The sequence below is a fragment of the Neltuma alba genome, unplaced genomic scaffold, assembly GCF_004799145.2.
Source record: "Neltuma alba isolate B1F8T4 unplaced genomic scaffold, ASM479914v2 tig00007300_pilon, whole genome shotgun sequence".
NCBI lineage: Eukaryota > Viridiplantae > Streptophyta > Magnoliopsida > Fabales > Fabaceae > Neltuma > Neltuma alba.
The window spans coordinates 30,300-45,855 of NW_021634741.1; the positions used below are offsets into that span (position 1 = coordinate 30,300).

At 33.2% G+C, this 15,556-nt stretch overlaps 1 protein-coding gene and 1 long non-coding RNA gene across 3 annotated transcripts; one reads left to right on the forward strand and one right to left on the reverse strand.

The window, feature by feature from the left end:
* Window positions 1–346: 346 nt before the first annotated feature.
* On the reverse strand, window positions 347–7,551 carry LOC114752256 (PRA1 family protein H). Of its 2 annotated transcripts, XM_028940983.1 has the most exons (5): window positions 7,448–7,551; window positions 7,271–7,333; window positions 4,708–6,507; window positions 4,517–4,601; window positions 1,421–1,497 (listed from the first exon to the last, which is right to left on the reverse strand). In XM_028940983.1, the coding sequence occupies exons 2-4, from the start codon at window positions 7,322–7,324 to the stop codon at window positions 4,536–4,538; spliced, it is 1,920 nt and encodes a 639-aa protein (XP_028796816.1). In that variant the 5' UTR covers window positions 7,325–7,333; window positions 7,448–7,551; the 3' UTR covers window positions 1,421–1,497; window positions 4,517–4,535. The 2 variants fall into 2 exon arrangements, with proteins under 2 accessions (XP_028796817.1, XP_028796816.1); XM_028940984.1 differs by lacking the exons at window positions 4,517–4,601; window positions 4,708–6,507; window positions 7,271–7,333; window positions 7,448–7,551 and adding exons at window positions 347–738; window positions 825–896; window positions 2,196–2,744 and having other exon boundaries at window positions 1,361–1,497.
* A 2,476-nt stretch (window positions 7,552–10,027) lies between these two features.
* Window positions 10,028–12,452, forward strand: LOC114752257 (uncharacterized). Its single transcript, XR_003740820.1, has 2 exons — window positions 10,028–10,851; window positions 12,097–12,452. It is a non-coding gene; the product is annotated as an uncharacterized LOC114752257 (long non-coding RNA).
* The last annotated feature ends 3,104 nt before the right edge of the window (window positions 12,453–15,556 follow it).

Below are 15,556 nucleotides of genomic sequence, written 5' to 3' on the forward strand. Positions count from 1 at the left end.
ATCGTCAAATCAGCCATCTGGCTTGTATATACTTGATACGCAGGGAGAATAAAAAGTAATTGATGAAAAATGAAATATAAAATGGTATTTGTATTTGTATTTCTAAATAAAGTAACAAGAAAAAGAGATGAATAATAAATATAAAAAATAAGCATTACATATATCCCGATTTAATACAATAAATTTTCAAAAATTATACTCGCTAGACTAAAATTCAATGAACAAAAGAGTTATGCATTGTGCTTATTATGTGCCCATCAGTGAACACCTAGACCATTTCATTTATCAAAATGATTTTCGATTGGAAAGTATAAACTTTGGCGTAAACGTGGGAAATACATGTAAATTAAAAAAGAAAAAAGCTATATTGCCATATACTTTATTTGTCATATACGTTTAAATTTCAAGTCATGAGGACGTCAAAGTCCTTAAAAAATCACATCACTATATGCAAGTCATAAGTGCAATGGTTATAGCAGTAAAATAATATTAAAACATCCAGGATAGCCCTGCCCTGCACCAGTAAGAACTTTTTAGAGGCTCATAAATTTCTACATGATGAGCATTATTTTCTGTTAGGCCCCTGAAAAAAAAACAGAAAATCTTCTGTACTATAGCCCCTTGAGTTTTTTTAGCATGTTGCCCGCCCCTAGTGCTACAGCTACCACCATACTCTCCGTCGAGAAGGTTGCTTTGTTGCAGGGGTCAATTTTCGAAATGCTGCATGCAGAATGATGCCTGCAAATTGGATCTTGAGCTCAGAAGGAGCCGGATAAAGAAAACCAGTTCAGGAAGAGAAGAGGCAAATATAGCAAGACACTCACCAGCGTAACTGACACTTAATGCACAAAAGAGAGCCAACTGAACATTGAAGAAGATGAGAACAATAGCGGTTGCTGCAAAATTAGAGATTCAGAGAACCAGTTAACCATGCAAAGATAATGAAACAAGTAATATGCCACAAAAACTATGAAGTTCACAAAATTCAGTATGTTGCAAAAGATAAGGCTGGATAATAAGTTTGTTTTTCTGCATGTTTGGTTTCTTTCTTTCTTTCTTTCTTTCTTTCTTTTTCGGGAGGGGGGTGGGGTTGATGAATTAGGTGAGGATCACATATGATAAACTATCAAGAGATGGCCTTTCACAGAGGCAAAGCATTCTTAATAAGGAACCACCAGCGAGAGAGATATATTAACAATTATTTTGGACTTTTAGCAGTAATTGCAAATACTGGAGGAACTATTGATGCTAGAAGCCTGTAGTCCACTAAAACCAAATGTTGGCACAATACTAATTTCCTCATCAAGTGATGAAAAGTAATTCATAAACATCAGACACTCCCATAGAAATGATTACTCACCACATTGGACAACGCGGATTAAACACAGCCGAGTCACAGGATATTTAGCCAATCCCCATCTGTCACTACAAAACTTGAAAAATTCCCACAATGCTAAACATGATATCAATCCAAAAAGAGGAACTGGCATTTTATACCTGCAAACACCAATAGCAAGCACACTCAGCAAACAACAAAGAGGGCAGAAGGATCAGAATGACAGTCCAGCGTTAAATACCTCGTATGCGACAATATAATATATAGAAAAACAATATAAAAAAAATTCTCATCCTTAGAAATAAATATTCAACATTCACCGAAGAAACGGCCTTCTTCTGTGAAACCTATGTAGTTGAAACATAGTCACAAATATTCTCCACTTCTAATTGTAATGGACCACAAGCTATATTCGAAGGGAGCATATAGATGGAAAACAAATAATAAACTAACTTCACAACCTTCCCCACAAATGAAAAGGCTAGCAACATCACCTCAGAGTTGTTAGGCCAATTCAGCCTTCATTCCTTAATGTTAGCGGATACATAAGCTAGCTTTCGATTTTTTCTTCTTTTAAAAAACCTCATTACATGTGAGTGCTTTGGCCATCTCTTAGTCACTGAACAATATGCACTAACATGCAACGAGGGATGAAATTTTGAGAGACTAACTTGGATTATCAATTATCAACAATAACAGGAACAAACTGTTACGAAACAAGCTGATAAGATATTCACTCATGTGAAAGTCCAAATATAAAGAATATAACTGAAATTCCATCCTTTGACATGCAAACCCGAGCGAACAAATAGATTAGATACTTCAAAAGGTAAGAACTAGAAGGCAAAGAAAACCGTACAAGGTGCAGGCAAAGAAGAGGATAAACAGATACGCATAGTTACGAGCATAGCGCTTGACATTCTCCTGGACCCTCAAGCGAGCCTGAGACGGCGACGAAGGGAAAGAGTAGGAATCGCAACAGCCAATAAAGGAGTGAGACCAGGATGGCGTCACGCCGGCGAAATCCTCAGCAGTGAGCTTGGCGAAGGGGTTGAAAGTGAAGAGCGAGAGAAAGGTAAAGATGCGAGAGAATAAGGAGACGAAGAATCCGGCGGTGACCGCGGGAACGGCTTTGGAATTAGCGGCGCAGGAAGATGCGGCTGCAGCAGCAGTAGTACGTTGGTCGAGAATTTCGAGGTAGCCACTGTCACGAAGCCACGACTCGAAGGCAGGCTCGGGAACGCTGAGAGCCAAGGGATTAGCAGCGAACGCCATTATCGTCGTCGTCTTCTTCTTCCCAAATTCCAAAATGACAACTTCTTTGCGCGCTTTTGTGTTTTGCGCGTTTGTTTGTTAGTTCCTTTGGCTTTCGCAATTTTTATAACTGGAATCTTTCCTACTTAATTGTTGTTGGACAAGGAAAAAAAAAATCCTGTTTAATTAGTTTCTTTATTTTAATTTTATTACAAGTCACTCTAGTCATAAATTTATTTAATTACAAGTTACTCTAGTAATAAATTTAATTAACAAGTCGTTATTTTGATGACCTGGGATTCCTTTGTAACTCCAAAAGGCAAATTCTTTTAATTTTGTCCCTACAAAAATTCATATTTATTTTTTGACGACCATATCTCTTTTGAAATCTCAGCATGAATGAGAATTAATTGAATCAAAATGTTTTCTTATGATTTTATGTAATTTGGGAATTTATGGTTGAAACATTTAAGGAAAATTTTCACACATCTTTACCTGATATTCTTGATCATATATATTTTGCCAACCTTAATTTTATATTCACTTCAATGTAAATCTTTTGAGGAAAGCATTATTAATAGGAAAGATCTTGCGGGTGTAATTGACAAATACGATAAAATACAAAATACACTAATAACTTCATTCTTCGTATACAGATATATAGTCAATTCAGAATATTGAAGGAAACTTTCCTAATGTTTTTATTTAAGTTTTCTAAATGAAAATAATTATATCTAACTTCTTACCAATTAATCATCTTGTACTTTAATGAAAATGTACAGAACATAATTGACTTACCCCAAAGACTTTCACTCAGATGGATTAGCTCTCCCACTCAACGCATCCCCACCTAATCTCTTTCCCCTCTGGTACAAGGCACAAATTTTCTTTGCACTAAGTTTTCTTCTTTTGAAATTATTTTTTTCAAAAAATTGCGTTCCACAGATCATTTATTCTCTATTTTGATTTTAAAATAAGACATACTGATTAAAAAATAGAATTCAAAATAATCTAAATAAATTTAAATGACCCAAATTTAAACATCTAAGCCTATTGAAATATTCTCAAATAAAGAAACATAAATCCTCCTGTAAGTGCAGCCAATTCCCCTGATCACGTGACCAAAAATTAGTTCCCGTGTCAGGTTGAGATACATCCATCACTTGAAGTGTGTACTTTACATGAACAAACATATAACTTTTTATAATTAATTTTATTTTAAAAAGTAGTAATATTGCTTATGAACCTGACCATGGATATATAATTAACCCTAACCAAGTTAAAGCCAACGAAATATTTGTATAATTATTTTTTGGCAAAAAAATATTTGTATTATTTTAGTGACACTTCAACTGGTTTTGCACCATATTGTATTGATTTAAATTTGATAGGTATTCAACCAAATTGAAGGGACCCAAGATTTTCTAAACGACAATAATGCCTTATGAGTCAATGTCATTAGGAGAAAATTGACGAAGACCACCTATTTCTTGGAGTGTAAAAGTTCAACAATCTAGCTAATCAATTTTGAAAATTCAGGAGTCACTTGCAAGTAACCCAAAGACCAAGAGCTTTCCTTGGTACCATTTTTACCAAGTTAAATAGATAAAGCTCATCTAAATATGCATGTAAACATGCCTGACAAGCTTTTTAACAAAATCCATCTTCTACGCGCTTACATGTTTGTTTATAATTAACTTATTCTACTAATTTTTTGTGTGTTAAACAACAAAAACTAAGCTTACTTGAGAATATCTCCATAATCACCTACTCTATCATCTGAAATAAAACTACTATATATAGTATTACAGTTCCAAGGTCTACCTATAGCCGAAATGACATTTTACCACAAATTCTTTTACTTTCCTGGTTATTCATTAACTCATTCCATGTGCGAAGCAATGATTCCACATAATCTTTTCTTACCAGAAGCAAAGATACATGATCATCGCTTAAGTTTCCTTCTAGCCAAAGCTGGGGTTTTGTTTGGGATATAGACCTTGTAGCTCACCTGAGATTTCACAGACTAATTGTAAGATAGCAGTGTATTTTTAAGGCCTCTAACTGACCATCATGATAAGAAATATTACAAATCTAAGACATTGCCGTACACTAACCTGAACCATTTCGCCACCGCGCATCACATTCATTGTTTTCTGCTCAAATTGGGATCCCTGACTGGCTTCACCCTGCAAATTATTTGAGCTATTTTCCACTAGTGAGCTTTCTGAGGAAGGGTTACCAATAACAGAAACACATGGCTTGTCAACATCTCTTCTACTACTAGCGCCCTGAATTGTATCATGAGTCTTAGCTGCATTCTGGTCTACATTACCCGCGGTTGGTGGGCACTCAGAATGATGAAGTTCGTCCAAGGTTGATGTTTGCTTCAATTCAAATTGAAAGTGACCCTTAACTTCATCTTGCTCTTTATGAGGTTTTTCTGTCGCAGAACACAATTCTCGAATGTTTTTTATATCACCATTGCTACCATGAACAGGATCAGAAGCATGCCCATCTATAGCATTCTCTGTCACCACCAACTTTTTATGTCCTGAATTGTTAGATGCATAACTAGCAGATGGTAGGGCTGTTTCATTATGCTTGTCTTCATCCATTATTTTTTCTGAAGAAAACGCAGAATCCTGCTTCAGCGGTACGGCTTCCCCTTTAGCACCATTTAGATTTTCTTTTTCACTCGAAGAAGCTACTGACTTTCTCCTCACTGTAGCCAAATTAATATCCTCTGCAATGGTTATCTCGTCAAAATTCTCCCCCTTACCTGCATTATTGACAATAGACTTGCCTTGAACCACTTCATGGCTCTTAATAGGAGGTTGAATCACATCATTGTCTCTTCTAATCTTCTGACCGGAAGCTTTGGCACTTGACTGGTTCTCGCCTCGGAACTTTCTCAAGTTTTCCAATGCCCTTTTTCTTAGAATTGCCTCCAAGTCTTCGTCATCCAAACTAGCCCCAGAAGTCTCACTTGTTTTCTTCTCCACAGATTCACTGGTCCCAGCACCATAAATATCAGGCTCACTTCTGTCAAATTGGCTGTTGTTATTATGGTTCTGATCTCTTTCAGGTTCTGTTAAATTAGAAACAGCAATCCTATCAACTTCTGTATCCTCAATTCCCACTTTTTCTTTTGGAGTGGGAAGAGAATGGTGGTCTGATTCTCTCTTACTGCCCCCATCATTACTGTCATTACTTCTAGATGGGTAATCATAATCATCAACAATCTCCTCTTTAGTCTCATAGTGACATAATTCTTTTGTTTCCTCTGCCTCCTCTGCAACAGTAATAACTGATTTGAGTCGCCTTGAGCTGTTCTTACTGACATATTTCTCCTCAGTCCATTGATCACTGTTTTCACCAGAGAAACTGAAGGATGAGCAACTTCTGGCTCTGTATCTATTACTTCTTTCACTTTCACTTCTGCCTCTATCCGGTCTTTTTTCCTTTCTTTTTCTTTCTACTCTTCCCCTATGCCTTTCAGGTTCATTATCATCAGTGCTAGCACTCTCACCATAACAGGTTGAGCAGCTCAATGACCCATTGCTCATAGAACCAACAATTGCTTCTTTCCTAAGCTTTTTCTTCTTATATGGTTTCTGCCTCGCCTCTTGCTCACTCTTTCTCTTTGCCCTCTTTCTCTTCGTATCATGGTGAGAATCATCACTGCTTTCATGTCTATAGGAATGTCTCTTGGCCATCTTCCTTCGACCTTCCTCATTTTTCCTTTTGGAAGACCGAGCTTTTCGACTTCTGTAGCTGTCCTTGGGACTAGAAGACAATGATGTGTCTGAACTCAATGAATCGCTATAGTCAGAGATGGAAAGAGACGCCTCACGCTGCCGCCGCAGTTTCTTGGATGTATGTCTCCTGCTCTTACTTTTACCACTTGTCCGTACCTGAACCAGCAAATTCAACATAAAATTATATGGAATTCTCATTTCCCCACTCCACAGTAAAAAAATCCAATTCAACCATCCGATATTGCAGGGACATGGGTACAAGTATTGAACAGGTAACTAATGTGGCCATATATAGTTATAGATGGAGAGTAATGAGTGCGAAATCAATCAAAATATTAGCCTAAGTTAGTATTAACCTAAGTTACTTAATCTGATACCAAAGTTCACATAACTTCGTTAAAACTACATCAGAGTAACATGTGATGTCGAAATTGTGCAAGCAAATATGTAAGATTTCTCCATCTCTTTTCTAATTATTTGTTGAGTTGGTAAGATTTATTGAGAGTCAAAACTTTGGAAGCAAACCAACAAACCACGCACCAGGTAAGTCATGCGCCTAGAAGTCTCCATGCTTCATAGCAACCAAAATTTACAGAGTGCAAACCAAATGCACTAAGAATGAGCACGAAAACCAAACAACCAAATCAAAAATCGTCATCTCATATAAGAAGAAAAACTTGAAACACTTAAACCCGGCAAAGAACTTCCAGCATCCAGAAAGGAAAAAGTGTCTTCCTCAGATAAGTATATCATTTCCACGCTCACTAATTCATTTCAGTTCCCAAAGCACAAGGTAAAATAGAAAGTGGATCTCTTTTCGGAACAGTCATAAATCTGAAGCGAAAAACCCAATACCCAAAACGAATGCAATAGTGTCATGGAGAAAAAAATTGAGTGGATGTTGATATATTGGTCATACCTTCAAGGATTTCTTAGAACGTTTCTTCTTGCGCGAAGCGGACGATTTCCCCATTCGAGCACTCTGCAAAATCGAATATTCAAGAACAAATCAGAGGAAAAATATAAAGAAAAAGGGAAAGAAATCCAAGCTGTTAATAAATGAAGAAAATTTTTGGGAAAGGCATCGTCCACGTACGACAAGATAAAGTGGTTCTTTCTACCCCACAAATATTACCAGAGAATCCGAACTCGGGAAGTTTGAGACAAGGGCATGGATTTTTAAAATTAATACTAATACTGATCGTTGTTTTAAATCAATATATATATTAAAACTCTTCCACCAAGCCACTTTTAAAAAAGGCTTACTCTGGGCTCCTCACTTAAATTACTGTTCACAAGCCATCATAAATTATGTATGGCTTGCATTTAGGATTCTCGGGCTTCGTGCTATGTGGCTCAATTAAGTGGCTGCGTGCAACTTTATTTTAATAGGCTTAGAAATCTGGTCATAAAAGACATTAAGAACATTTTTAAAAGGCATAAAACTAGAAATATTAATTTTTAAGGCTGCTGAAAATTATTTTTTAAATTATAGATAAGTTTCTCTTAAAAACAAAATCTTAACACCATCTTTTCTTATTCGCTATAATCTTATAAAATTTTTATTTTGAAACTTTCTTTTCTTTATTTTAAATACAAGACAAGAATTATGGTTACAGATAAGATATTTTCTCTTCTTCTTATCTTTTTAAAACATTTATATTAATAAAAATCAAAAAATTATTTTTTGAAGGTTGTTGAAGATTATTTTTTAAATTATTCCATATCCTTTGAAGTTTCTTTTAAGAACAAAAACTCAGCAGAAACTTTTATTATTCAACATAAACTTGTAAAATTTTTACTTTGTAACTTTCTTTTCTTTATTTTAAATACATGACAAGAATTATTGTTGAAAACTAGATATTTCTCTTTCTTACCTTTTCTAAATATACAGTAATGAAAGACTGGAAAAATTATTTTTTGGGATAATTAATCTCCAGGTCCTTATAGTTTCATTTGATTTTTAATTAGGTCCTTATAAAAATTTTTCTTTTTATTAGATCCTTTTACTTTTGTGTGTTTTTAATTAGGTCTTTCTATTTTTTTTTCTTTTTATCAGGTCCTTATAGTTTCACTTATTTTTTAATTAGGTGCTTTGTAGTTTTTGAAAAATTATTTATTAACTTTATTCTTTAAAATTAATTTCATTTTTAAATTAATAATTATATAATTGGACAAAATAATTAATATAATCATTTAATAATTAATAAATAATCAGAATAATAATTATGCTTAAATATAAATTATTTATAATCATATTTTAATTTTAGATAAATTTATTATTATAATTTGAATTTTATAATTATAAAAATTTGAATTGAAAATAAATAATATATTTGTTTAACTAAAAATTTAAAAGAATATTAACATAAGATTGTTACAATAATTTATTATTTGTAAAATGTTATTATTTGTAAAATAAAGAATAGAAACTAGAAGGACCTAATTAAAAACAAAGTAAAACAATAAGGACCTGATAAAAAGAAAAAAAATTATAAGGACTTGATTAAAAATATATGAAAGTATAAGGATCTGATAAAAAGAAAAAAAATGATAGGGACTTGATTAAAAACCAGTTGAAACTATAAGGACTTATATATTAATTATCCCTTATTTTTTTATAAGGTTGTTTTTTTACCAGCATTTTTTATAATGTTGTTGAAGATTATTTTTCAAATTATTTCATATCTTTTAAAAACCAAAACTTAGCACCATCTTTTATTATTCACTATAATCTTATAAAAATTTTAATTTGTAACTTTTTAATTTTAAATATTGAGAAAATAGAGAAAATATTGGAAAAATTATTCTATTAAGTTGTTGAAGATTATTTTTTTAATTATTTCATATCCTTATAAGTTTTTCTTAAAAACAAAATCTTAGCACAATAATTTATTATTCCCTATCATCTTATGAAATTTTTATAATTAACTTTTCAGAATATTGTTAATATAAGTTATAAAATTATTAATTTAATAACATTTAAAAAAAAAATACACAACACCCAAAATAAGGAACGGAGGTGGAGAGGAGAGGAGAGATTGTAAGAACATAAATAAAAAAGGTTCGCTTAGACTAAAGCCCTTTTCAAGTTTTCGAGTGTTTTCAGCGGGAAGCCAAGCAGATGGGAGATGAGAAGGACACAAGAGGGCGAAGCAGCATTCAGAGTCGCAGTGATGCAGAACTGTAGAAGGCTGAATTGCAGATGCAGAGACATGCAAATGGAGAAGAGGCCAACAACTCTAGAGGCAAGAGAGAATCTATTTCCGTTTTGGGTCGGTCCCTAGAGAGACAATTCCATTCAAATTCAAAATTCAAACTCATTTGACTGAGCAAATGTCTTCCCTCCTTCAAGCATCAAACCCAAAAGAAAGATTGCAGAACGTTGTGATCAAATTTCTCTGCCCCACATTCTCATCTCTCTAATCCAAGGGTTTTCAAATTTTGAATACCCTATGGCGCGTTCCATCTCAGGTTTTTGAAGCCTCTAACCCCCTCCTCTGCCATCGAATCTCACACAGGCAAGTGGGAAAAGTTATGTTCTTCATTTTTGTCTTTGTTTCAGATTTCCTTTTGGTTGCTTTTATAACCGTATCTTTCATCTGGGTTGAAGGTGGATGATTTTGGTCTTCTTATTTTGTTAGATGATTCTAGTCTTGGTTTTAATGGTTAGGTGAGGACCCGAGTGGGGAGTTGGCTTTATCAGTTTTAGAAATGAATGGGCAAATAGCTATCATGCGAGGAGGCGCAGGTGGGGAGCAACCGACGAGGCAGAGAAAGAAGGCACCTTTAAAGCTAGATAAGTCCTTGTATCAAGTTTTCTTTGACTACCTTTCTCCCTCATTACAATCAATATTCTATCCTGAATGCTAATAAAATGGATTTTTTGAGTTTAACCAAGAATGCACGCTCCAAAGCATGTTTTCTTATTGTTTCTTCAAATTTTTTGTTCTTCAATTTTGGATTCTATTCTGGGCAACTTTTCTTATGGGAGTAATTCATTGGTGGTGAGTCTGGATACTTATGTTTCCAATTTGAGTTATATGCTTCTTGACCAAAAAAAAAATTTGAGTTATATGCTTCTCCCTCCTCTACTTTGTGAAAAAGCAAATCATTAATAATATGTACAGTATTAGTATGATATGGATGGTTCAACTTTTATTAAAAATCTCTTCGTCCCATTCATCATTAATGATCATTCCTGCAATTTATTCACTTTTAAAAGACATCATTTTTTTAAAAATTATAATCATAAGTTTGAGTCATTTGAGTCATTTCTTCATATTGTAAAATCAATTCTATATACTAAGCAATTGGTGGAAATTTTCTTGAGTGAAATATACTTTGTTTCAGGCTAATGCTTATGTAAAGGTAGAGGGAGCAATTGCTTGAAATTTTCCAACACAGGCAAATGAAGGTAGCAATGTCATGTTTCTCAATCAAATCTTGCTTTAGTTTGGTGGCAATATGTTTGGAATCTGCTCAGCCCTTCAATCTATGGTAAAATGCTTCTTCTTTACCAACCTTTTTATTTCATTACATTCTGAGTTTTTTACAATATATATTTTTCTGTACATATTCTATCACATTTTATTTAATTATTTAATTAGTTAAATCATTCATCTGGGAATCCCAGATTTGCTGATATATAGGAACTATACTTTAGTTTCATTAATTGAAGCTTAATATTATTATGTATCTTTGAAGACTTTTTAATGTATGGGTTAAGGGTTATATATTGTTGTATGTATTTTTACATGTCTTTCATCAATAAAATTTGTCTTCAATTTATGGCTTATTATGTATCTTTCTTGCTTATAAATTGAGCATTCTGATATCTTTGACTTGTCATTTCAGAGCTTCATGTTCATGTTGTAGAGATGTTCACAAAGTAATGAGTTTTTTTAACCTCCATGTCTCTGACTCCTATTGGGACTAGATTTTTACTCGACCACTGATGCATATGACAACATGTGCATGATTTGTTTTGACTTGGATGCAGTTGACTCTCCGTCATTTCAACAAGAATGCAAATGGTTTATTTGACCATAACTAAATCTTTCTATATGAAAGAACTCCTATAACAGATAACCTTTCATCTTGCTGGTCACTTTTTTGGTTGCTCTTCTGCTTTCAAAGGATTAGTTTTATGGTTTTCTTAGATTTTCAAAGTTGTAATGTAGAGTGTACCTTCTCACTTGCTTCACTCTTTGGGGTATGCTAAAATTGACTAAGGAGGATGTAAAGGAAACTAATGTGCAGGGTAGGAAAATGTTGCAATATCATCATCGTTTGCTTGAAGTTAAATCGTAGGTTCAAATATGCTTTCTACTGATTGTACTTTATGCCTCTTGTCTTTTAATTTTGTTTAACATTAATTTCATATTTAATATATGAATGTTTTTGAGTCTTCACTCAAAAAAATAAATGAATGTACTGAACATTTAATTTACTTGCATATACTCCTTTTTTTATTATAACTCTTGAATCTTGAATATACTACATTTGTAGATAGTGATTTTTAATTTAACTATTGAGCATTTAAAACATGTTCTCATTGCATTTTCCTTTTATGTTGGTTTTTTCCCTTCTTTCATTTGTTTCATGGTTGTCATTGTCATCTTTCACATAATGTTAAAACTTCTTTTCTCCTTGAGAATCTTGTGTCCTTAATGCATGCATGGTCTGTAAAGGAACATCTGAAATACTTACAGACAAAATTGTGCGTGTTTTTGCTGTGCATAGTCCTGCAAGAACAAATGAAAGCAAAAGGCATGGAAGATGTATGGCGAGAAGAGTTGATAGAGGACATTGAGCAAAAGATTGGGATTCAAGGAAATGGAAAATGCAAGAAAGAAAGTGGAACTTGCTTACCAAACATCAATTTTTCCAAGACATTCTGAAATAACTTTTCCCAGCATCATTTTCCGCGGCTAATATCCAAGCAACTTATTCTCTAGACTATTGGTCATTCTGTGAAAAGCTTTGTTAATTTATTTTGCGTGTGTTTGCAGCTGTTTGGATTATTAAGAACATATGAGAATATGGTTTGGATTACTTAAAATCACATTGTGCTTGCCACATGTTAGTCAACTGATAAATAATCTGGTCCGAAAAAGTCAGTGAATATGAGGTTTAGTGTACAATGAATTTGAGATGAGAAAGGAATCATAATCTCTCTGGTTTACTCTATTTCTTCTTCAAATCCCAATTATGGACTCACTAATGCTGTGTATGACTTTGTTATTCTTGTACTACCTTATTACATGAATTAGTGCCCATGATTATGTTGTATTTTGAAAGATATGGTTGAGCATTTTAGTTTTTCTGATTGGAAATACTGTATGTTGAGACAAGATTATGTGATTTTTTTTTTCCAAATATTTTCAATTTCAACTCATTTTGTTATGTGAGATTTTTCTTGGCCGTTGTGCTTGTGATATGAGAGTATAATGTCTAACCTCACCAGTATGCTTTTCAACATAGGTCCAAATGTCCCATCTTCAGTAGCCATTAGAGTAATGATCGGGGATGGTATAATTCGACATAAAACATTAAAGCAAGATTATTCCGTTTTCTGTCCTTGTAGGAACTGTGGTTTCTATTTGATGATATACATTTTTTTGAAGTTGATGAGTATTTAAGGTCAAATTGAAATTGTTGGTTGAACTATTTACGTTGATGTGAATTTCTGGCTGACTGAGGCTAATACTTGAATATACTTGTGTTGTTAGTTTGATTTGGGTTCTCTTCTCTAAATCTTCATTATTGTGGAGAAGTACAGGTAACAAGGGCCTTTCACTTACGCAGTTATTTTCACTAGGAGTATTTGCGCTGGTGATTTGGTCCATTCTGACATCTATTCTTGATTCATTCGTTAATTGTATTATGTAGGAACGAGCCTTAGTATTTTCAAAATGAAAATGGGGGAAGATGGATTTAAATGCTCCTTGATATCTATTCATGAAATGACCTTGATTCTAAGACTATAATAAATATTGTTTACAATGAGATTTTAAGAATTTACATAATTCATGGAACTTCAACGTGGCAAAAAAAATGAAACTTCGATGTGAAATGTGTGCTCTCATTATAATTTTAATATTTGTTTGTATACCAAATTAGAGATGTAAAAAAAAATTTCAATTCGTGAGATTCTTCAATTAATTTTAATAAAAAATAACAAATTTTCAATTATAATCTCCTCGCGCATCGCGCGGGGTAACATATGCTAGTTCTCTTAAAAAGTTTACATATTTTTACTTTATTGGCTCATTGGTTCATCACAACCCCCCCCAGGATCTATTATGTATCTATCTCGGTTCGTCGGTTTTAGGATGTAGTACCTGTCGGGTTCCTCGCTTGCCCGTTCTAGGTTTTACTCCTAGGATGTCATTCGCTTTCCTTCTTGGTACATTTGCTTGATGTTAATAAATTATTAATAATAATATTAATTACTAGTATTAATATATCATTATCGTTTTACCAAAAAAGAAAAAAGTTCATGCATTTTTAACATTTGATATTTAAATAATTGGATATAATTCTTTTTTAAAACAGTTAAAAAAAAGAAAGAGCATGCATTTTTTATTATTATTTTTAAAATATTCACAGTATAGTTTTGAAATACTACTAATATAGTATTATTATCAATTAGTTTCACCTTTTCATGCCTAAAAAATAGTTTTTGCTTTTGAAAGAAACTTTTGTATAATATATTTACCAAACAACGAACACGATTGTTATCCTTATCAAAGATCCTATTATAGAACAATATAAGCTTTAAAAATCACTTTTTCCAAACAAATTTAAATCTGTTTCCCCTTTCTCAATCGCCAAATGGGGAAAACTGTGTGGCATGAATTGTTGTTTTTTTTTTTTGTCAAAAGGCATGAATTGTCATTTAAATCTACCATTATGTTATTTGAACTAATTATGAATGGATAATCATTAATATTAACATTATCTGTGTGTGTGTGTATAAATATTGTAATTGTAGTGCCCAGACACAAGTCACAAAATAGTGAGACTTATTTCAAATTTACCCTCTCCCTAATTTACCTGAATCAGTAAGTGGTATTTGCATCGTAACATTTCATTATGATTAATATTTCTAGTATTTATTTAAACACATACTAGTGGAAAAATCTATTTGGACTCTCGCAACGTTTTTTAGTTTTTTTGAGGAAAAGCCAAGATGATATTAACATAAGAAAACATACAAAGTTAAAAGAGTTACAATAGTAGAAGGATAGAAACAGGAATTAAATACAGAGGAGAAAAAGGAAAAACATTTTTTAGTTTTTATTTTTTATTTTTGAGGAAAAGGCAAAATGATATTAACATAAGAAAACATACAAAGTTAAAGAGTTACAGAAGGATAGAAACAGGAATTAAATACAGAGGAAAAAAAGGAAAAACTAACAGAAGTAATTTGAACACTAGAAAAGAAGGATAATAGAAGAGAAATATCATGTAGTAGATTGCTAAATCGAACACCAAAATGTTGATATATGTTATGAAGCTTTTTCCCAACAGCTAGAAGGTGCAGACATAGATCGTCTTCTCCCAGATGTTGACTGTTGCTTGTAATCCAAATCAACGCAATTCTTAAGCTTAGAAGAAGTAAGAGAGTAGCATCTGAATGTCTTTTGTTAAAAAAAGAGTGAATAGCTTTTCCCCGAGAAAGGATAATCAGAGAGCATGATGTATGCCCTTTCCTCTTACTTCTTTTCATTAAAACTGATAAACCTTGTATTGGCAAGTTGTGAGCAGTGAGAGGCTTCAAACAGAAAGCTTTAGTTAGTGGCCTATTACCTAATAACTTGAAAGCCATTTGGAGATAGAAACCCTTACTTTTAATTTCTTCACTAACTTTATCTAGATTTAAGATCACACCTTTATGCGGTGCTAGATTCTTCTTATGCCAAATAGTGTGCAGAACAATGATGATTTTCTTGACTTTTTCTAAGTGACCATCTCGATAAAGGCAAGGGAGAAGAACTTCAAGCCAGGCTATGAAGGCTGGGAGATTTGTACATGACAGTCTAATTGAAAGACTTCCAAACCAGATAGCACGAGTAAATAGGCAAGTAATGAAGATATGCTCCCATAAATTCTGAATGCTTTTACCCTCTCCAGGACTTCACAGAGTGGCTTTCAATTTGGCGGTTTCATTATTCTAGAGGGCAATCTTCAACCTCCA